This window comes from Micrasema longulum, unplaced genomic scaffold (assembly GCF_059751315.1).
Source record: "Micrasema longulum isolate JH-2025_06_02 unplaced genomic scaffold, ASM5975131v1 h1tg000178l, whole genome shotgun sequence".
Taxonomy (NCBI): Eukaryota; Metazoa; Arthropoda; class Insecta; order Trichoptera; family Brachycentridae; genus Micrasema; species Micrasema longulum.
Window position 1 is genome coordinate 307767 of NW_028277383.1, and position 25753 is coordinate 333519.

General features: G+C 32.5%; 1 protein-coding gene across 1 annotated transcript in view; it reads left to right on the forward strand.

The window, feature by feature from the left end:
- pnt (ETS transcription factor pointed) overlaps positions 1 to 25753 on the forward strand; it is a 383988-nt gene that overhangs the window by 54841 nt on the left and 303394 nt on the right. Inside the window, exon 3 of the mRNA XM_088242955.1 lies at positions 6087 to 6201. Within this exon, the coding sequence (XP_088099081.1) occupies positions 6087 to 6201 (115 nt within the window). The remainder of the gene's footprint in view (positions 1 to 6086; positions 6202 to 25753) is intronic.

The window sequence follows — 25753 nt, forward strand, 5'->3', positions numbered from 1 at the left end:
GAATTACACGAATTGTACCAAAAACTAAAATCAACGAAGAATTAAAGAAATATGGGTGTTTAAACATAGGCAGAATGGTAAATATTACACCTAACCTAACGTACTGACTGCTGATCGGTAAACCAGCACAATGCCGTGTGCGTAAAATAGAAACATGCCGCGTTTGTAATTTTTTGAAATATTTGTCTACCTTCCTGTAGATCACATGCATCCATAACGTAATAAAATGTAATTTTGTAAAACTGTTAGTTGCTCCCCTCTCATTTGATGCTATTATTTTTAAAAGCTCTATAATTGCGTTATGCCCCTACAGACGGCCCCGTTGGAAGCGAGATGCCTTGTAAGTCTACAAATACGTTAGGTAGTTTATTGTTTCATCGACAAAGCTAAATTATGCATCCCTTTTAAGTATTTTTTGCAAATATTTTGCAGATACTAGCAACCGCTGGTTATAAATTTGTTTGTTTTTATAACATTCGTTGAAACTGATTTTTTTTAATAAACTATCCCATAAACCAAAACCTTCAGTCTGGTCATGTCAAAAGCATAAACAACTGAAGGGTATGTTTGAAAAAAATAATGTATGAAGGTGGAAAAAGCTAGGAATGTATGTCAGGATAGCGGTCCATCCTGTCTGCCTTTTAAAAAAAAAACATATATATAGGTATTGCATTTTTATTTACCTTGCTTATTATGTAGGTACAAGGTTTATAATTCATTAAAGTGGATTTTTCTGTTTTTAATTAGCTTCTATTGTATCTTCAAGTGTTGGGATCAGGAGGGTTATTCTATAGTGAACCAATCAGGTACTTCTCCAGCATTTGCTCTAGTGATGAGCAAACCGCTTAAAGCTCATCAGGAGAAGCCGGACTGTTGACAGTCATCGACAGGCCTTCCATTCCACTAGAAGAGTGTTTGGCATTTTGAGTGCTACTTTGGTTTATTTTATAAAAGTCCTGTACTAACTTGACCATGTAAAATACCACCTTTCGTGTGAGTTCTTTATGAAGTATCATCGATCCGATGGCGCATAGGCCTTCACCCAGACTTCTGCATCGCACTTCAGCTGTTGTCTCGGAAAGCAAAAAAAGTGGCCATCCTCTCTGGCCACCCCTACGGGGAAGTGGCATGATAGTACTAGTAGTACTACTATCCATCCTAAGATAGCCGACTATCAGACCACTAGGGTATAATCTCCTCGATTTATTTTTAGGATTTTCACCGAATAGTAGCTTTTGAGTTTAACAGAACTGTCCAGGGTTCCGGTACGATTTCATACACAGAACTTTTTTTTTTAATCAGTAGCGACCGTCCTCAATCAACGGGGTGCAAAAAACTATTTTATTTTTTATAGGAATAAAACGTACAAGTCGTAGGCTCAATTTTTTATTTTTCTTATTTAAAAATGTTTTAGTCCTATGTGGCATATATTCGTATATGTTTTGTGAAAAATCTCCAATTTCTCTATAAAAAAACGCTCCCGTCCGAACGATCTCAGTTAAGCCATTGGTATTTTATTGATTTATTGAAATGAAATAAAAACTAAAACAACAGACTGAAAATGAACACATATTTTTGTTCAGTTAACAACCTTACAGAGATTCAAAACTGAAGTGAGACATATTTATTTACTTTGAAAGTTTCCTGATATTACATGAACCTTTTAACATTGTTTTCTAAACCTTACAGGTTTTTCCGGAAAAAATCTGCTCTCTTGTAAGGAAATTGTTAAGATATTTACATTTCAAATAGAACTTAATATTCTGTTCATATTGTATTTTATAACATTATGTACCTAGCTGCTTTAAACCTTTAACTGCATTTCTTTAGCTTATTCAAAATAAAATAAAAATTTTAAAAAAATATATACATATATATATTATTACATTTTTTTTTTAAAACCAACTTAACTTTTAAACACCGTTCTATATTTTATTACTTTATATTGTATATTTAAAAATTTATGTTGTTAATACACTTATCTTTTTATTTTTATACTAACTATACTTCTTAACACTGTTCCTATCTTTTTTTTCTTTATATTGTATTTTGAAAAAAAAATATGTTGTTTATATACTCATGTTTTTTTTTATACCAACTTTACTTCTAAACACTGTTCTATCTTTTGTTGCTTTATATTGTATTTTTTCAAATTTAATGTTGTTTATATGCTCATATTTTATATAACTTTCATGCCTTATGGGCGTGAAAAATTAATAAAAATAAAATAAAATATTATAAATTCGAACTGTTTAAAAAGGCGAATACACCTAATCATTTCTCGTTCGGATGAATTTTATCAACCCTTTTTACTTGTTTTGTAATCAGTAATAAAGCCAGTTACGGCTGTCAGATTGCGTTGGGTCGCCCTCTGTGACTCCTGACCTGCCCTGGCACGCGACCCCCTTGCGACGTGCCCTCCAAATAGGTAAACACTGTTCCCAAAGCCCCCATCTATTAATCAACTTACAGTTGCCATTGTTACATGCTGTAAAACATTTTTATTTCGGTTCCTTTTAACAAATTTAAAAATTATATAAATTATTTATAGTGAAAATTCTACAGCAAAATCTTAACACTCCGACAACCGACTGTTGTATTCTATAAAATTCGGCCCTTCGGGCTTCTTTGAATCGGCCATTCTGACCTTGGTCAATTGGGATTTCAGCCACCTAACAGGACATTTAGTAAATTTTCTAATAATGTGCTTTATATGTTGTTCGAAGCGATCGAATTGTAATAAATGAGAATCTTGTCACTTAAAATAATGACACCTCACGAAAAATTCGGATGCATCAAATACTGAACCACACAAAAAAGGTTAGTAAGCGATTGAAATGTATTAAAGAAGAATCTGTCATTCAAAATAATTCTACCAGAACCACACAAAATATTTAGAGACATAAAATATTCACACCGGGGCTGGTATTCCAAACGCTCTCGCGGCCGTATTAACTCGTGTATTTACATACAAAATTCACGAGAAAAAACTGTTCTCTCGTGCCGCGAGAGTGGTTCAGAATAGCACCGAAGAATTAAAATCCCCTTCTCACATAAATATTTGCGTGCCTTCCGTGATTTGCTCTCTTTTTTTCAAATTGTTAAAAGCAACTCAATATTTTTTGTTACAACTATGTAAGTAAGAGAACAACGTGTCTATTTATTATGTGTCACTGAGTAGATAGAGTAGATCTCAAGAAAAATATTTTTGAAATATGCTCTCAGACGGCGAAATCAGTAGATAAAAGTAACTACTGATTTACTAGCCTCCTGGTATACAAAAAACCTCCAATTAAATCAATACAAATCATTGTTAAAACGTCTCAGACAACCTAGTAATTTATGTATCAACATATATGTTTTTATTATTATTGTCAAAGAACATGAAATACTAATTTGTTTTCAGGAACACGCTTTTTAATAAAACTGGCATACTCGTATTTTTTTTATTTTGACCGTGTAAAACGGACTTCAATTAACTGAAAAATGCTCTCACCCCGAAAGCGATGTACGTATGTACTCGTACATACTTATAGTATTGGTTCAGAACCCCAATAATGCAATTCACTTCAAATTTGTTTACAAAATTCTACCAACGAGGGGGGAGGGTTGAATCTTTGTTCACCTATCACCAGTCACACTTACAAGTACACAAGAGGTGTTTGTTTAAAAAAATCTGAACATAAAATCACTGTTATACTGATTATGATTATAGACACTGTTTGTAGATTACGATGAATTCTACAAATAAATAGCCAAATTAATAAATTAAAACAGTAAAATAAGCACAGTAGATCTTTAAAAAAACTTATAATACGCGAAATGAAAATGCATTTACAGTCCATATTTTTCCAAAATCTACCATTTGTTGATTTCTGTGAAGTAAAATATCGAAAACCAGTTATGCGAAATTCTCGCAAATCATTTCACGTAAAAACCTAAAAATTAAGCAGAAAAGATTAAACAGTATTTTAATGAAATAAAATAAATGAAACAACTTTGTTTTTACCACAATTTTTTTTTCGCCGACCGGTTTCAAAGCAAACAAGCTTCTTCGTCAAGGTTTACGTTACGTAAATTATTAATTGCTTTGAAACCGGTCGGAGGAAAAAAAATAGTGGTTAAAAACAAAGTTATTTTATTTATTTTATTTTAATGAAGAACCACAAAGTTAGAGCTTCAAATATAAAATTTATATTCGATAGTATTTTAATGTTTTTTTTTGTAATAATTATATATGCATACAGTTGTAATATTGCAATATATGGATCACCTAATATTTTGAGGTTTTTCCGTAATAGCATCAAGTGTCAATTTTATTTAAATGTTTTTTTTCAAAAACAGTAGTAGGTACGTGACATAATTTAATAAGGTCCCATAGCATTGGCTTGCCCTTTCTCGTATTTTTTAAATTAGTAAATATTTTGAAAACGGAATTAAAAACACAAAAAGTTTTGAATAGGTACTTTAATTTGGAAAAATTAAATAATCATTATCATAAAATACCAAATAATATAATTTTTATGATGATGGCAGCAATTTGAAACGACATTGATAAAATTTAATTTGTAATATTTGCTTCCAAAATCTCTTCATCCCGCGTATGCATTTTCTAGTTCTTTTTTTGCCTCTTGCTGTCTGGGGTTTCGATCTTTGTATTTTAGCTCTAAGTATTTTACTATTTTTTATTGCCAGGCCACGGCAATGACGAAATTCTGTAAATGCTTAGACTTCCATGTTCTCTTCTCAAAAGGTTCGCTGTCTCGGTTGTAAAATTATTTTACTATAAATTATTAATGTAAAAAAAACGACTTCATGGATAGTTGTAGCTTAATTGAAATACTGAGTTTTCCGATGTACCATGTAACTTTTTAATTTATTAAATTTCGATAGTAAATCTTAATCGATTTACCTTGTAAATAAATGATTTGTTAGTCGCACGTGCATTAGCTAATATTGCGATTACACTCCATTTTGTAGGAATAACCATGATTACTTGTTATATTGTGTTTAGTGTTGACAGCTCCAACTGAGTTATCATTTATCATCAATCTACAACTCCGATTCAAAGGGTGAAAACTAATAAAAGCCGAGGGACTTTTTTATTTAATCCGCCCATTATTAGGTGCATTGTAGTTCTCCCCCATATACACTTTTGTTGGAACTCTATGATTTGATTGGTTTTCGTGGATAAAATCGAAAATCATTTTAACAATATGAATTTACATTTGAAATGTTTAACCAAATTGTCGACCTTGGTTTTGTAAACTAAATTTCATTTACAAAGTGATTTTTTGTGTAATACAACATTTTTATGATAAATCGGTTCCGTGAAACATTATTTTAATTAATCGAACGTGAATAACGGTTTAAATATAGAGCGCCATTTTGATAATGACTTTTATTTATACTTGTTAAAAATGTACCGATTTGCTTGCCCTAAGAAATTGGTATCTGATTTCATCATCTAAATTAATATTGGTACGCTCAAACACTATTATTGTTCGCTTAACAAAAGTATGATATACCTACTAATTATTTATTGATAGAAAACCACGGTAAATGACTATTTTAAATAGTCAAGTTTTCCTCATTTCGAACAGTCGCTTTGTGTCATCAAAAAGATCAATAGAATCTTTACACATAAAAAAAAAAAAAAAATTAGCAAAAACTTAAGATGGTAAAGGTAATAACATTTTTTCGTGCGACGTCGCGGGTCGGATAAATTTTCTAAAATGGTTTAAAAAAAAACCTAAAAATGAGACGTTTCGCGCCCGTGACAAACGGCATATATTATGTTACACTCCATACTTGTATGTAATGTTTGTCAGAAGCGCATTCGGCCGGCATGACGTGTGACATCAAAATGACGCGAACTCAACTGCGAGACGTTTTGTAATGTACTCGACCCGAAAATTACAAATGAAAACTTGTTTTTTTATAATGTGCATATTTTTTTATATAATTAGAATCGTAAAAATCCGCTCAAATATAATGTTAATGTTATTCCCGATTTGTACAAATAACCTATTTGAAAGTAATGTTTATCGTAATGTAATATAACCTCACTATTTGATATTTTTCAGTGGAGTGGAGGCGGTCTGTCGATAAAGTTAGAACCCGAAGAAAATGACGATTCTGCACCTCGTGCGATGCAAAAGGTCCCATCCCTTTCGGACCTCTCTGACAGCGAATCACTATGTAAGTCATTTGAATAAAATAACAATAATTGTCTATTCATTCCTTGTATATTTATGGATTTGTCTTTGCATCTCACATGTCGATGATAGTTCTGTACGAAAATATCGATGAATATTTTGTCACTGGAGGATGTGGTCATCTTTTTTGAATGGCGTGTAATAATTATTGTTTTCCTTGACAATAACACAATTCAGACATCTTGGTTTTTGTTATTATAAATCTATTTTGCTGTCTTTATCTGCGGTTAGTTACTTCGGGAGGTTTACGTAGCCTATCACAAACAAACTGATTATCAACAATATTTTGAGTTTGTCCAAATTTTTGTAGACAAGGACTGGATTCGACTCCCTGGGGAGCTGTTTATATTAACATATTACAACAGAGATGAAGAACATTTGAGAGAAGGTAATACGGAAGTCTAGGCATCTACAGGGCTTATGACCTGTCAATGGCTGGTTTAAGTGGCCACATTACACACTGTGTAACATTCACCATTCTGCCTATATTTGAACATCTATATTCCTTCAATTCTTTCATCTGTTGATGTTTGTGAAGTTAAAGAGCTGAAACCTTTATTTATGCGGGTGAGATTCATCTAATTGAATTATTTCACATACATACTAGGCAACGCCTGAAAATGTTATTTTTTCAATTTCTATACTTCTTCATGGACCAGGTAATTAATCAACAATATTTTGAGTTTGTCCAAATTTTTGTAGACAAGGACTGGATTCGACTCCCTGGGGAGCTGTTTATATTAACATATTACAACAGAGATGAAGAACATTTGAGAGAAGGTAATACGGAAGTCTAGGCATCTACAGGGCTTATGACCTGTCAATGGCTGGTTTAAGTGGCCACTTTACACACTGTGTAACATTCACCATTCTGCCTATATTTGAACATCTATATTCCTTCCTTACCTGGTCCATGAAGAAGTATAGAAATTGAAAAAATAACATTTTCAGGCGTTGCCTAGTATGTATGTGAAATAATTCAATTAGATGAATCTCACCCGCATAAATAAAGGTTTCAGCTCTTTAACTTCACAAACATCAACAGATGAAAGAATTGAAGGAATATAGATGTTCAAATATAGGCAGAATGGTGAATGTTACACAGTGTGTAAAGTGGCCACTTAAACCAGCCATTGACAGGTCATAAGCCCTGTAGATGCCTAGACTTCCGTATTACCTTCTCTCAAATGTTCTTCATCTCTGTTGTAATATGTTAATTTAAACTGATTATCAATTTATTGTAACATAATAATGAAGTTTCTTACGCAGAATTGATTTATTTTATGTATCATGAGCAACTCGAGCAAATTAAATGACTAATTGCATAATTCAAGATCTAGCGTCTCCAGAAATACACTGTGGTATATCGAAATCGGATATTTTTCAGGAGAGTAACAACAAACTTAATGTATATTGACATTATAATGCTCAGTATTGTTTGTGGTATTGGCTCATTTGACTGTTAAAATATGAGAAAAACACTTTCTCTTCTTTGGGTGGTCCGTTTCCGAACGTCTGCGATCTTGTTGGCTATCATTATGTTATTAATGGCTGCCCGGAAAAGCTCCACTGAAGGCTTGACATGTCTTCAGTCAGGAAGGTCTTCTGCTTGCAATTTTGCCTTGTACAATGAGGTGTACGATCTCATATTTCTCTGGATGTCTTTTGATTTGTCGGAAATACTGCATCTTTCGGATTTTAATTGTTTTTACTATTTGTTTTTCTTTATACATTCTACTCATCACGTCTTCATTTCGAACTCTATCCACCCATAGAATTTTGATGATACACCCAAATCTCCAAGGCTTCCAGTTTTTTTATTCTCTTTTAGTTGAGGGTCCGAGCCTCTATTCCGTACAGAAGCACAGAGAATACGTAGCACCGCACCGTCCGCATTCGGAGGTTACGATGAATATTAGAATCTACTCTGTTCTATACGGAATTTAATTCCAATATCAGGCCCAATTTTCATTTATGTCGCATCCAATGTACTAAAAAAGTATATGTTTCTTCTTGAAACATCGTAATTACTGCAGTGTTCTTCTCCAAATTTCACTCAATTGATTTTAATGGATACTGAAGTTGCAGAGATACATGAGTATTTTCCCGAGAAAGATGCAAAATGTAAACAAATAGTTTTTTTTTTACTGACGACCTTTTATTTCTGGTGGTGCTATATCTAATGACGATTTAAAAATGTGTGCCGGTTTCATTGTAAATATCATTTGTCATAATTTCACATTAATTTCACACACAATTACACAGAAAACGTCGATCACGAATATTTGCTCATTTTTCTGTTTAGGGTAGGTTCTGTTTATTACTTCGCACAGTTTCTAAGCTTTTACTAAACTAAATAAAATCTGCTGCTGTAAACAGAAACCGCGGTCGTCAATGGACGACGAATTTCTGAAATAGACCTCTTTGTACCGCTAATGGGACAAGATTGAACTCTCGCCGGAATGTTTATAATTTAGGACGGAACCTAACTACATAACATGGTGGACACCCTCAAAACAAACTACGTATTCGTTCGAAATATTATTTATTATATTTCTATATATTTCGACATGCGTCGGTTTTTTGCATCCAATACGGTTTTCGATTAACACGGCAGTGTTATTCTATTTTTTGAAAATACTATATTTTGAAACATTAAAGTTTGTAAGTGAAAATTCTTGGCGGAAGTTCATTTTGAATTATTCGAGAAATCAAAGAAGAGAGTGATACTTAAATCCACAAATTTAGAATAACCAGTGACGGTTTCATCGCTTTTGCGACATTTTTGAGACTGGTATCTTTATTAGACAATCAATGTATTTATATAAAAATAGTACGGATAGAGAATCCCGAATTATTTAATTGCATTATATTATTTTTGTCTGAAGGACTTTTTTACAAAGTGTTGTGGGGTAAATACAAGAATTTATATCATGATGTTATTTTAATGAATTTAAAGACATACATATATTTTTGTAGCTCAAGTTCTTGACTATTTTATTTATTTAACTTTTTGTACATAATGTTATTTGTACATTGGCGGGCTTATTGCCAAATGACAATTTCTTCCAACCAACCAATAAAATTATAGTTTTATTTTAATAATTCAAGTTACATAACACAATCAATAGAAAATAAAGATTAAAAAGCTTAAGATATATAAAAATAGAAATAAACGTATTTGTTTAGAAAAAACCTTAAATCAAAACTATTACTCAATGAGAAAAAGGAAAAAAAGAGGAAAGAGGAAAGGAGGAGAGATTAAGGAAGAGAAAGGAGATGTTTCTTCAGACGTGATTTAAACAGAGATACTGTAGTAACATCTTTGATGGTGGATGGGAGATGATTCCAGAGTCGAGCCGCATGGACACTATATGAGTTAGAGAAGAAAGAGGAATTGTGGATGGGTATTAAGAGAGTGCCTTGAGAATTATAACGAAGAAGTAAACCATGAACTGATAAGCGTTGAAATTTTTCACGCAGGTATATAGGAGTGTTAGGACACTATGAAGTACATTGAACAGAAGTGAGAGGGGGTGATAGTCTCTTCGCTGCTAATTTTGAGCCATTTCAGTTGCCTACGATAATCAGAAATGTGGTCATATTTCCCAAGACCAAAAATGTACCTTATGCATGTATTTTCAAGTCGTTCAAGTTTATCGAGTTGCTCACAGCTTAATTTAGTCATACTATCCCATCCCGGTGAGGCTTACTGCTTTTATATAAATTGAATTTTATAATAAAGATACCCGTCTCGAACCTTTCGCTAAAGCAATGACACCGGTCTCTGGTTATTCCAAATTTGTGGATTTAAGTATCACTCGTCTTTTACTTTATTTATGTTGAATTAGTAATTGATTAAAGTCCTTGTCCGTGGATCTATGTTTCAAATTTAGTATTTTCGAAATCCTAAAATATTTATGAGCGAATAATTTTCCGCGTCCTATTATAACTGCGTATTATTTTTTATGACTAATAATAAAAATATAGTATTTATTCAATAAAATACACATATTATAATAATATTAGTACATTATAAAAAGAAAAACATAAAATATTAAAACAGACATTTTTTCCCGATAAACTATTAAATAATAGTTTGTCATCGGACATAAGCTCAGACATAAGTTTCAATTAAGATCAAAATATAAGTAAAAGATTAATCACAATTTCGTATGCATATAAAATAACGAACACATTATATTATTTCGTTTTATATGATTTAGTATTAAGAAGATAGACAGAAAAAAATAAAATAGAACAAAATCAATCATATTTACAATTTTAATATTTAAAAAAACAAAAATTGATATTAAAAGTACATATTAAAATTAAGTCTTTAATATGTAAGTAGAATAAGAAAGAAACAAAATAAATGGTTAAAAGAAAAATAATACAAATGCATTTAATGAGAGATAAAAATACTGAGTTTCTTGACTGAATGTTTTACGTAAATAATAAATCAGTACAGAAACGTTCTGTCTACTAACCACTTTCGTAATAAAAATATAATTTTATTTTTGTTATGACATTTTTTCACGTCAAGTGGCAACATGTTAAATATTTTTGGAACAATGTAATCCAACGTACGCTGTCCATATTTATTTTTAAATTTTGGTACAACTAGACCATCAACAGATGTAAATCTTGTTAGATAGCTGTGTTCTAATTTATTTTTATACATTATGTTGAACATCTGTTGGATAATAATTTTGCTCCATAAAATACCCTTAACTGGTAAAACGTTTAATTCTTTATGCGTGAATGGAGTATTATGTCTCTGATTGTATACATACGTTGGTGCAATTAATGTATCAAGTGCATTTTGTACATATTTAATGTTTGTTGCACGTTGCACAAGAATCTCCCCAGGCGCTAATCCCGTAACATACGCATATTATGGATTCGGCCAGAGACAAATATTATAATTATCGTAGTGTGGAGAGAGGAACTAAAAAAATGAATTTGTGTAGTTGGCTGACTTCGGATCTTAACCGTTTGCATATTTTTATAACATCTATATTCCACTTATAAAAGCAATCAATAGTTATACCGAAAAAAACGTATTCGTCCACAGTGTCTAATTTATCACATAAGCGAATACTATCAATGAAAGAGTTATGAAGGCATTCGAAATTGTGAGATTTTACAATAGGTAACATATTTATTTTACGCTCCTGTTAAAAAAAATAATTATCCTAATAGATTTATTACAGGAAGAGTTTGAAATTCTGGATGCATTTTATCAATAGGAAGACGGGAGGTTTTAAGAAAGATATATTGTTTTGTCACAGTCACAATTAGACGCCGCGCCGCTTTGCACCGTTTACTTGTGTGGTCTTTAAAACTACATATAAATATATTACAATTTCAGTTAGTTAGAATACAATCATTGACATGAATCGTCCTTCTAGGAATATCAGATTATTAATATTTTTGTAGTTCGTGTCTGTTTATTTTAATCGTGTGGTTAAATTCCCATTCATATTATAATGTAAATTACGTCATTTGAGGTCTCGGAATAGCAAATTATATTGAAAAAATCGGCTTTTATGTAGATCGAAGTTGACATTCTAGACATTCTACGTCGATCTTAACGTCGAATCGATCTCGGGTTCCAAACATTATTTATTCATATATTCTTGTTTATTTGTGGGGGAAAACATAATTTAACCATACTTAATACGATGTTTTACACTGTACTAAAAATATTAAACATTTTTTTTTTAAATGTATCTTTATCTAGTTTGAAAGGTGGTTTACTCTGTGTCTTGGCATGTAAAAAAAATAGTTCTGTGTGTAAAAATAACCAGAACCCTGGATTAGTGTTTTCGAATCGATGGTTGCTCTCAGATAAAAATTTCGAATTAGGAAATCGAGTGGAGTGGAGGTCCGCTTTGTTGCGTAGTGGTTAACGCGTTCGCCTACCATTCTTGAGGTCCTGGGTTCGATTTCTGGACACGAAATATTCAATTAAAAGGTTTTTTGCACCGCAGTATTTCATTGATCGTGGACTGTCACTTGGGTGTAATATTGATCACCTTACCTTCGTGTAGAGATGATCGAACTACGCTGCATTTGATTTTACAATATAGTGCCCTAAGTACCACGGGGTGCGAAAATGGGGATGACAATTAGTAGTTCAGAATTAAGGTCACGTAGGAAGAGGAAAAAAATTGCACCTTGAGAGAAACTAAACCTTCAATATCACTATAAGTTTTAAAAAATATGTCAAATGTCAACAAAATTGAAGAGTATGCATGCCAAAAAAAACTTGCTTCGACGCGCGTGCATTTCCTCCCCTGAGGGAAAATGATGATAAAAGCTTAATAAACAAAATAAAATAAAATAAAATAAATAAAGTAAAAGTCTCGGTAGATTTCTGATACATTTTGTGATATAAAAAACGAAACTCGTTCGCCGTTGTAGATTCGGCCGGTAATTCAATGATGTTTAGTTGTTCGCATGGAAAATTGATTAACTTTTGTAAAATCATCTCCGCAAATGTCCGATAATTGGGTTGCGCAGAGTGCCCTTTCAGACTTTCCTGCGAATGCGGAAAGTTGGCTAATATAACTAATAAGCGCTGAAACTAGTGATGCGCTTTACCGATTAATCGAATTATTAGCCAGTCATGAAATATCCGATTCAAAAATGTTTATTTTTTATTTTATTTATTGAAATAAATATTTACTAAGACAGTAGGATAACGATACAAAACAAGAAATTTGCGTAAACTATAAATTAAATTTATCGTACGAAATGCTATAAAATATTTGTATATGACCATTTACCGACTTTTCTATGTCTACTAGTTTCGAGACGTACCCGTCCCTTTGTCAGGACACCAATTACACTAACATGCAAAACTCACTATATGTACACCTCCACCATAGTTGTTCCACAAAAATATAAAAGAAAGGGTTACAGTTTTGATTCGGCATGTTCGTTTTATATTTTTGTGCAACAACTACGATGAAGGTGTAAAGTGAGTTTTGTGGGTTAGTTAAATTGGTGTTCTGACGAAGAGACTGGTACGTCTGATAACCGGTAGACATAGAATAGTCGGTGAGTGGTCACATACAAATATTTTAACAACATTCAGTAAAATTACAATATTTGAGTTTGTCCAAATGTTCGTAGACAAAAGACTGGATTTCACCCCTTCGGGAGTCATTAAGATTAACAAATTACAACAGGGATAGAGAATACCTTAAATAAGGAAATATGGAAGTCTAGGCATTTACAGGGCTTATGACCTGTCATTTGCTGGTTTAAGTGGCTACTTTACACACTGTGTAACATTCACCGAGAAGAAGTTTAAAAATTTAAAAATTGTTTGAGTGTCTCGGATTTGACTCCCGACGTGGTTGACATAAAATATTTATTTGAAAAAAAAAACCTGTTTTATACTAGAATATATCAAAATCCCTTGACTGGCACCTGAACCGTAAGACGGATCTTCTTACATGAATGTAGCAAAAATAATCTAGATAAGCTGTATATGGTGTACGAATGCAGTGCCCAATGCTCCTTTAGGTTCGGTAAAGGAACGATGAATGAAACTCCACACGCGTCTATCTTGACACGCATTCCTTCCTTCTTCCACTTTTATACATCTTGAATTACGATTACGGATATAACATTTGACCTTACAATTCATCATCATCCTTCCCCTTTCCCCACCCAGTACTGCATAGAGCACTACAATAAGGTAAGATGATCAGTTCTACGATTCAGACAACAATGAAATATTCTAGTCTGAACAACCTTTGAAATCAATATTTAATGTTCACCCTGCCCGGAATCAAATCAACAAACTCAAGAACCTTTCTTAAAATCAAGTCTAAAGAAATATCTCCTCCTCTTCCTTAATCTGTCCTGTTCTTCCTTTTTATTCCCTTTTCCCCTTAGTATTAGTTACATATATATTACTTAGTTTTTTAAGGTAATTTATGTACAAATATTCTTATTTCAATGTTTGTGTATCTTAAGTTTAAAAAAATATATATAATTTCCATTAAAAACGCTTTGCAACTTAAATGATATAAAAATTTTGTAAATATATATATATATATAAAAAAAACACTCGTATTTTAACAATGTTTGATTATGTCCAAATGCTTGCCGACTGTTTCCATATTCCCTTCTCAAAAATGTTTTCCCTATCTGTTGAAATAAGTTTTAACACTCGTATTTTATTGGTTTGTTGGAAAAAAATGCCATTTGGCAATAAGCCCGCCAATGTACAACCTAAATTATTTACAAAAAGTCAAACAAATAATAAATAAATACATGGAAGGCGAACACACCAACCACTACACAATGAGGCGGGCTTGTCTCCACTCGATTTCCTTAGTCAGGTTTTTACCTGAGAGCACCCATCGTTTTAAAAGCATCCTTCCAGGATTTTTTTTATCTGCCTGGACACAGACAAACGTTTACCATGAATTAAACTTCGCGTGCGTTTATCTTGACACGCATTCCTCGCTTTTTCCACTGCCATACATCTTGTCATTCATGCCCTTACAATACGATTACGGATGTGACATTTGGCCTTATAGTTGGGCTGATAATCGAATAACTTTTTTATCGTAACCGGTTATTCGCATCACCAGTTTAAGGTAAACAAAGTTAGAGAGTGTATGAGCACTCCCCGCCCTCCGCCAGCGCCGCGCCGCCCTGCCACTGCCTGATGGCGGCCGCCCTAATAAGGATGTCACGAATTATTCAATTTCAATTGCGAATCGGTCGCTTCGGTGATCATTTCAGGACGAAATTTTGGACACAGTTGCAATGTTACATCACTACATAGCTTTCATTATCAAAATATAGATATTTTCAGATACTCAAGGACGCTTTACGATGATGATTTTATATCAATACGAATTGCATCTGGTTCTTTTGATTAATATGCAACATATACATATTTCTGCATCTAAAAAGATATTAATATGAAATACAATCCTGTATAAATTTATTTATTTCAATGGTTTTACAATGTATACATGAAAAATATATATTATATATTTAACTTCTTTAACGAAATATGTATTTGTACTAGCTTAGCTTGTATTCGCTTATTGCCAAATGGCAATTTCTTACGACGAATCAATAAAGTAATATGAGCAGAGGTCTTTATTTCAGGTCTCAATTGACTAAGAATTTCCTGTATTTAGGCAGCACCTTTATTGTTACAAATGTTTTATTTATTTATTTAATAATGCTTAAACAATTAAAATCAGTGGAAGTAGTAAAATATTACGAAATTAAAACTAAAAACATAAACATAAATTACAAAATAAAAAAATAAAATGGTTGTGCTCGGATATTTTAAAACAAAATTGTATTTTTATCTCTCAGCAGAGATGGAATCTGAAAACAGAAAAGTGAAGCCTTACATACAACTAAATGTTAAATGTTACCTACCGACTTTCCTACGTACTTTTAATACTCGTATAATGTTTGACCACAAATTTGATTCTTTAAATTTAAATAATAATAGTACATATCTTACATACAATATGATTATTTTTATGGATAACTCATATAGCGCCATTTTCGTATTATACTACCTCAAAGGCGCCTTACAAAGTGATTATCTAAATAAATCAATTAATTTTTACTTTTTAAATTGGTAATTTAAGTTAAACAAATTTCTTTGTTATCACATGCTTCGGATTTATTCAAATAATTTAGAGAAAAAATTTGGTTTGATTAACTGAATAATTTTAATGTTGTCGAGTGTTTTTGACTTGATGGCAGGTAAAAATCTTCAGAAAGGAAATCGAGTGGAAAAAGGTCCGCCTCGTCAGCGTAGCGGTAGGTGCGTTCGCCTATCGTGCTTCGAGGCCCTTGGTAATGACCGACCGACGTTTCGGTTTCGGTCAAAAATTATCCGAAACTTCGGATCAGCCGAAACCTGCGATCGGGACGTGTCGAATTACGTTTGGCTGTACTCGGGTGTAATTAGAGATATCGGTTGTCGTCCATTCAAATAATTAGTTATTGTATTGTCTAACGTAAATACTCATGCATTTACTTTTTCAATGCAGCGCCCCATGCACCATAAGTGCGAATGAGGGTTAAGTGATGATTTTTGTCGCCGTTCACCGCCAACCGCCAACCGCTAGCATTGTGGTTCGATTCTGGGTAGACAACATTTCGATGGCTCAGCGGACAATTATTGAACGTCAACTTTTTATAAAATTCTTCGAAGCCAGATCTGAAAGCTGAATAAAAATATCATATCTCCGAGAAAGCGGTAAAAAAATAACATTTAAAAAATGTTATTTTGACACAAAATAATAACATTATTTTGGTACGTGTATTTTGTACATACAATACATAACTCGGAAGAGTCTTAACTACACAAAATAAAAGTAATCTGCTAATTAAAATACTTTACTTCAATATCAATACATAGATGGCGCTCCAACTCGCTTGTGAATGGTTTCTCATTTAATAACATATATACAAAAATCAAAAATGTTACCTGTGTGGATATTCGCTAATAAGCGGAATGGGGAATGTTGTAGTACCTACTTAAAGTGGCCACTTAACCCAGCCAATGACAGGTCATAAGCCCTGTAAACGCTCGAATATCCATAATCCTGAATTTGAAAAAAATCTACCTCATCTCTGTAGGGATATAAATAAAAATAACAAAATAATAATCCTATTCCATGGGTGATTCTTTGAAAATGTTTGGAAATTAGGCTTTTTTTTTCGAGTATTTGATATTACATTTTTAAATACATACGCATTATGAAACTGCAATAAAATAAAGCATTAACTAAATTAAATACATTTAATACGAAAAAGATATTAGTTTTACAACTAAAAATCATTTTAGTTTGAAAAATAGGATAAATTACAACAATGTAACACCTATTTGAATACTTTTTCAAATGTCAAAAACAACGTCAAAACTGAACTTATGAATCATAAAGTTATCATATTATGTATAGTTTAATTGGAACATTATTAGAAAGACAGTAATCAACTTTTATCAAATCAATTTATAAAGATATAGCATTATAGAAATAAAATAGTCTAATATTTACCCAAAATCTAGCATGTTTAGAGTATGTCCAAACCATTAGAGACATGCATTGATTTTAATCAAAATTTAACTCTGTAGTAAGCTTATCGAATTTGATAAAAAAAACACAGAGTTGATGGGCACTTTGAAGATAAAATATGAACATCTAGATCTAGGCATTCACAGAACTTATGACCTGTTATTGGTTAGTTTTATTTTGAGATCTGTTTATAAATTGAGAATTAAAATATTTTTAGACATTTCCTGGCCTAGTATGTGAGATAATTAGGCAAAATCTCGCCCTCATAAATAAGCTACTGTTCCTTTCTTCATCATTATTTAACTCTATGGATTCAGTGGTTCATAGGTCACCGCATTAGTATTGACCTGATCATTTGTTACGTGAAAGTAGGGTGTTCAATCTAACGCTGCAGGCGGCAGTCCAGGGTCTATGAAATATTACAGAGCAAATCCACCCGTTAACCAAAATTTAATTTCGATCTTTCCTGGAATCTAACCTAAAACTTCAAACACGGTAGGCGAACACGCCTATCACTTCAGAAGATGACGGACTTATCTCCACTCGATTTCCTTTCTAGGGATTTTTAATTGAGAGTAGCCGTCGAGTCGAAAAATTTCTTACTTCTTTCTTCCCGCACACCGATAAGCTCACGTACTTCTAAACGATTAGCCAATGGAAGTAAATTATAAGCTAAATCAATTGATTTTAGTCAGTCCAGTAACTCCAACATTTTTTTTTAATTCGCCTTAACAGAATGTACTTACGATAATATTAAAACGAACAGTTAACAAACTTTTCGTTCTATTTTCTTTTTAAAGCCTGCTGGGACAATGGACATACATTAATTGCCCGCTAAGCCATCGAAATACTTTATACAAGCTATTGGGGACTATTCTTGATCCTTATATCGAATTGGATATATTCGTTTGTTTTTTATTATTTTTAATTACAACTATAGTTTAGTACCCTGTCTCTTTAAAGACCTGGGTTTAAAGGGCGAGAATAGATCTTTACAGGTCTCAGTGACGTCAGGAGCTCGTATAGCACTTAGCACTGACCCCCACCTTTAAGAATAGATGTTGTAACTTGTAACCTGTTCATATTACAAATAAAATAAAATATTTTGTCTACAATGTTTCAAGTCTGTACAAATTTATATAGACCAGAATTGGATTCAACCCACTTGGGAGTTATTAATATTAATATAACACCAGAGATGAAGAACATTTTATTTTTTAGGTAATGTACAAGTCTAGGCATTTACAGGGCTCTTGTCTAAAAAAATTTGGACAGACTCAGAATATTGCTGATAAAATCAGCTGGTCTAAAAAGAAATACAAAAGTATTTTCGGGCGTTGCCAAGTATGAAGGTTGAATAATTCTGTCAGCATGTCACCCGCATCAATAAAGGTTTCAGCTCTTAAGCTTTACAAAGATCAACAGATTAAAGAATTGGATGAATATAGATGTTCAAACATAGGCAGAATGGTGAATGTTACACAGTGTGTAATGTGGGCACTTAAACCAGCCAATGACGGACCTTAAGCTCTATAAATGCCTAGACTTCTATATTCCTTTCTATAAAAGGTTCTTTATTTCTGGTGTAAAATATGTTATTAAAATATTTTGCTTTTTAGTTCTGTCGCTCGTCAAGTCGGTTTAGTACATTATATCTTTGTCTCTAGAATCGCCCCCCAGCTCCACACTTCCATAGCTTGCCTGATCCGGGCCAGGCATGCGGTTAGACCTGGTTATGGCTTCTCCGAGAATGGAGATGGTCACTTGGCGTTTTCACTTGACCGGGGCCGACTTTATTCCAAAGTACCGGAATCCAATCACGGGAATTCAACCACTCACTCATATTCACAAAAACGTTGGGGGACGGTTGATAAAGATTACCTGGCTGTATTAATGCTAAATAAATCATATAAAGTAGGAAAATATAACTATTTTTTTGTATCGTTTAGTAGCACAAAAAATATTTTATGTTTATAATTTTTAATTCCCACGAAAACGGGTCATTGCATTGGCCACGTCCCTAATACGTCACGATTCGGTTAAATTTGTAACTCTGTTTATGACTGTTTAAATTTAAATAGAACATCGTCACGAATCTAGACGTCACAATTGTCACGGCCAAACATTTCGCGTTTTTGTAAAAATATGCTTTTTAAAAATTTAATTTTCAAAATTATGTATGAAAATATTTCTACACGATATCCATATTGATTTTGAAATTACAATTATTTTTTAAAAATCTATTTCACATATTTTTTATCGGTATTCGTAGTATGTAATATTTCCCTGTTATAATTAATAATCACAATCATCATCATTTCGCGACGGCTCCCATATCCCGTGCGTCCTCCCAAGTGTGGTTCAAATCCCGTAGTTCTGTTGTGAATAGAAAAATAGACAAGTCCACGCGTTTACCTACCATGCAGGAGGTCCCGGGTTCAATTTCCCACAAGGTTGACAAGAAATATTTATCTAAAAAACATTTTTTTCACCGCGATATTTCATAGTCGCTGGACATAAAACCTGATCGTATTACTTTCATGTACCAAAATGATCGAGATGCTTTGCAGTAGGAGTACCAATGCAGTCTCCTATGCACCATTTGGTACAGTGGGAATGAGTAAGATGATTACACACTTTGTAACATTCACCATTTTGCCTATGTTCGAACAACCGCATTTCTTCCTCCCATTGATTTTGGCGTTCAAAGTGTAGGCCTGATTGTCATATCGAAATACGTTGCATTTGGTACAATGCAGTGCCCTATACACCACTGGTGCGGAAAAGGGAATAATAAAAAGCATGATATTATTATTTTCAGTAATAAAGTCATAAAAATATTTTTTTGAGAATGTACTTTTTCGGGTTATTCAATTTGCATACCTACAATGCCTAAAAATACTTAAATTTAATATCTATCTATTTTTACTCACTTCTCAATGTGTAAAATTCAGTATTTTCTACAAACATTTAGACATATTTAGGAATTGGTAGTCAATCTTTATAAAGTTTTTAAAGTAACGGTTTTTTACATGATAACAAACATGCTGAAAATAATCAATTATTCATATAAAGGCAATTGGCAGCAGTGTTGTATTGTACATTTAAATAAATAAATAAATCATTTTATTATTGAGCAAATAGACAAGGACTGGATTAAACTCCCTGGGGAGCTGATAATATTAACATGTTACAACAGAGATGAAGAACATTTTAGAGAAGGTAATATAGAAGTCTAGGCATCTACAGGGCTTATGACCTGTCATTTTGGACAAACCCAAAATATTGTTAATAAATCCATCTGTCACCGATAAAGAAGTACAGAAATTGTAAATAAATACATTTGCAGGCGTTGCCTAGTATGTAGGTGAAATAGTTCAATTTGATGAATCTCACCCGCATAAATAAAGGTTTCGGCTCTTTAACTTCACAAACATCAACAGATAAAAGAGTGGAAGGAATATAGATGTTTAAATATGGGCAGAATGTTGAATGTTACACCGTGTGTAAAGTGGCCGCTTAAACCAGCCAATGACAGATCATAAGTTCTGTACATGCCTAGACTTTTATTTTGTTTTATTTAAGAATTTATATTACCTTCTCTAAAATTTTCTTCATCTCTGTTGTAATATGTTAATTTAGCAAATATATTATGATAGATTTTTGTATCCACAAAAGTTTGCGTTTAGTTGTTTTTGCATGGTGAGTAGTGGTCAGCGCATTTGCCTACCATGCAAAAGGTCTCGGGTTCGATTTCCGACATGGTTGTCATGAAATATTTATTTAAAAGGTGTTTTTATACTAGAATATTTCACAGTCCCTGGACTGGTACCTTGAACGTAGACTGATTATGTAACAAAAATGATCTAGATACGCTGCAATTTGTGTATCAATGCAGTGCCCTATGCACCATTCAGTGCGGAAAGGCAATGATGATGTTTTTTTATTTGTTTCGGAAAATTCGTTCAATTCCTCAAAAAGACAAATAAACTTCGTTTCTCTTTTCATAATTTTTATTTACTTATAAAAAATAGTTTTTCATTTGAAAAATTTTGAAAAATTAAACTATGCAGTTATTTATCTTTTACGTGTTTAAAAAACTAAATCTGTTTATTAACTCTATGAAAGAAATTGAATAAACTCAGCAGAACAGGCGAATTTTTTTATTTCTACGCCGACTAACTGAGGGGGTCCAGATATCAGGGTAGCATAAAATATAATAGGCTCTTTAGCCTCCTGTTATCATCGATCGAATAAATTCAATCGATATATTTCTTTACTTTCGAATAGGAGCGCAAGGCTACCGAAGAGAAAATAATGCATCGTACACCGTGCACACTCCACGTTTTCAAATGAGTGGACTTAGTCGATTTTTGCTCTACCCGACACCAGGAGCACACGAGCGTGAGGAGTAAGCAACGAGACAACCAAACTTGTATAAATATATATGTACACACATATACTACTATCGTAATGCTAAATAGACGACGTGATCGAATTAAATTTTATTTTTGTTTTGTAGTTTTATTTGACCGGTGATCGATAGTTTGGTTGGCTTCAAATACCAGGAGCACAGAAATGACGAGGAGATAAGTTACTGTAGTCTCTCGTCTCTCGCCTACCAACAGCATAATTCCAACCTTTTCATTCCGAGGGTCACTACTCCGTGGCGCGTCATCACAGGGCTCTGCTAATAATAAATATATTTATATTTTAAAAATAATTATTGGGCTGAATAGATTTCTAGTAATATAGGAATCTATATTCCAAATAAACTATTTTTTAATAAGTGTATTAAAATAAATAAATATGTATTGTATTTTATTCTGATAACAAAGGCACGCCTTCATATAATTTTAAGTTGTGAGCTGTGATACGCGTTGCGGTATTGTTTATGTTACTCTCATTTTTCATCATAATATTGATTATTCAAAACCACACTAAAAATGCGCACAATATTTATAGGAAGACATTTAATACAGACGTATTAACAAACAATGACATAAACAAAGACCTAACTATGTTGACTAAATGGACAAACATACTTACACTTAATGAAAAAAAATGCAATATTTATCCATTTTGAAACTAGAAAAAAATGTCATAAAGTAGATGCTTACATAAATAATGAACGACTTACTGAAATCGAACATGTTAAATACTTAGGACTAACAATAGACAGACAATTAACATGGACAATTCATATCAACAATTTAATTAGCAAAGTGGCGACATTATCGAGTCTTGTTTTAAAAATCAAAAATTTTATTCCAAAAACGGAACAAATTATAATGTATGAAGCCTATGTAAAAACTAAAATATGTTATAGGCAACTACTATGGGGAGCAGGATATCAAAATGACATAAACAGACTACAAAGACAACAAAATAAAATATTAAAGTTAGTATATGACCTTCCCTATTTAACTGCAACTAGAGAACTGTTTAAACAAACTAAGCAATTAAATATAACTGAACTCTTTCAATTAGAATCATTAAAATTTTTCCATAAATTAGCCACAAATGTAATTGTAGACGAAAAACTAAAACTTGTAAAAAATTGTAGTCAACATGGACATAATACGAGAATATCAGACAAATACCAAATACAACTTTCTAAAACAAGACAAGGACAATCAAGAATAATGAACCAGGAACTGAAATTATACAATAAACTACCAGACAAAACTAAACAAAAGACTCAGACAAACTTTTCAAAAGATGTAAAAAAATATTATTTTGAACAACAGAGTATAAATGAAAAATGTATATATTATTTTATGTAAAATGAATGCAATAATCCGTAAGGGTTTAAAAATAAATTTTCAAATAAAAAAAAATATAAAAAAAACAATCTGAGTGGTAACCCTACCGAAGGAGTGTTGATAGTTTATGAATGAATTCTCCTTCCTTCTCTCACTCATTGCCTCTCTCTTCTAACGCGATTACTATGGCACCCACAGACACACACACAACTCGAATAACTGGCATGGTCTCTATTTTGCTGTTAAATAGGTTTTAGTACATTAAACTTTATAAGAGGTTGCATTTTTTCATAACACATGTAGGTACCTACCACGAATTGCCTAGCGATTGAATCATGCTTGTAATTTCAATATAAAACATATAAGTATAATATTATCACGGTGTAATAGTTTGTTTCCTTAATATTTTCAATAATAAATTATAGTAATAATAAAATCGTTTATCAATATTTATATTTGTTCATATTAATTTATTATAACCTGATAGCGAAATTACATACATTAACTAGGTAATCTCACCATTATACACGCAAACTTGAATAACTTATTAATGAACTCGTTAATTATCTAAAAAACATTGTTACTAAACATTTTACAAAAAACATGTTTTTTTTAATGAAATTGACTAGTAAATAATGTTAGGCACTCGATAAAATGTTAATATGTTAATTTAAATTATAAAATTTTAATTCAAGTCGCGGAACGAAAGCATGACGTGCTACTCGGCGTATTGCCATATTTTTTTTTCGAAATTTAGCCCAAGAAAACATTAAATGTTAATTAATTTATGAGATTTTCACATAGGTTGCGTCCGTTTTTTTCCAAATTAAAAATAAGCACCAAAAGTTAAAAAAATTTAATGTAAAGTAGACAAAAATGAGCAATTTCGATACCGCTTTCTGTTAGCGTTCAATCGAGATCGCTGCCAAAGCTGCTCGTAAAATTTGCGTAGTGTACGATGAAGATGCTATGAATTACTAACTAAATTATTATAAAATAATGAAGGACAATACATTATTGACTAATGTGTTAACATAATTTGTCGGCCTCGTGGTGTAATGATCAGCGCGTTAGCTTACCATGCAAGAGGTCTTGGGTTCGATTCCCGACATAGTTGATATGAAATATTTATTTAAAAGGGTGTTATCACACTAGAATATTTCAAAGTACCTGGGCTGGTACCTAAAGCGTAAGACTGATCATCTTACCTTTATGTTACAAAACATATCAAGAAAGGCTGCGATTGGTGTAACAATGCAGCGCCCTATGCACCATTAGGTGCGGAAAGGGGATGATGATGATGTTAACATAAGTTGTATCCATTTTTTTTCCAAACGATGAGAACCCAACAATAAAATTTATGCATGTTTTGTAAAATACGACTTCATTATTTTTTTTAATACGAGAGGCTTGTATGCTAAGTAGACTGGTAGACTCATGTGACATCAAAGCCACACACGATTAAAAGCCACATCCATTTTGTGAAATTAAATGAGTCTGGAGTTTTAATACATACAAGTAATATTCGTTTTTAAATATGATTTATGGCCGTGAAAATAAGTTTAAATAATATAATTAATTTCTTCCGTGTGTTTTCAGCAATTTCCATCAGTCCTCAAAACCAATATATTTTTGTGTTCAAAATAATTTTCTTGGGATAATGTTCGCAATTTTATTATCAAGTGTTGAGACATGGCGCAGTTAATGTGAACAGATTTACAGAGAAATTGGAAGGTGTTTAACATTAGGGAAGATATTGGTTATTTGATGTTCTAATTGACAAGTTTAAATGCTTCCAAACTCCTACGTATATTTACAAATAATGCCTTTATAAGAAATTTTATTAAATATCATAATATATACATTTTTCATTAAATACAAGTAATTTCTACAAATATCTCAAATTGATAGGTCATAGGTGGAAGAATTTTGTGTATCTGGGAAGTATGGATTGAAAGACTGAAAAAGATATTGAAAGGAGAGTGCGTGCCGGGAACAGGGTAAACGGTGCAATGAAATCTACCTTGGGAAACAAATGCTTGTCGCCGTTAGCCGTTCACAATAAAGTTCTAGTGCCAACCCAAAGCGAAGTATAGATTTGAAAAAATAATGATGAAAGTAGGTTGAATGCTTTCGAAATGCGATCTCTCAGGCGAATGCGTGGTAAAACGATGTATGATACAAATATATAGATACAAATGTCGAGATCCATGAACTGTGTAAGGCTGAGACAAACATTATAGACATAATCAAGTAAGGGGGTGCTGCGTTGGTTTGGACATGTAGAGCGAATGGACAGCGAAAGAACGGCTAAAAGGATCTACGATACGAATGTTTATGGATGTAGAAAACGAGGAAGACCGAGAAAGACATAGCACCATCAAATACTTGAAGATGGACACGTCAAATGTAGAAATAATCGGCGTGCGTGCATAAAAAAATGTATGCATGTAGAGGAAGCGAGGTCAGAGTGATGTGGCGTTCTATCTTCTCTACCCCTACGGAGAAACGGCGCGATGGTTTGTTTTTTGTTTGTTCAATAGGTCATAAGACTTTTTAATTAATTTCATTTTTAACAGAACGAAAAAAAAATGAGAAGGGAAAATGGAAAGCTAGGCATTTACTCCCTTTTTTAAAATATTTTCCTTCTGTTGCAACAAATTTTGATTTGAATAACTCCCTAGGG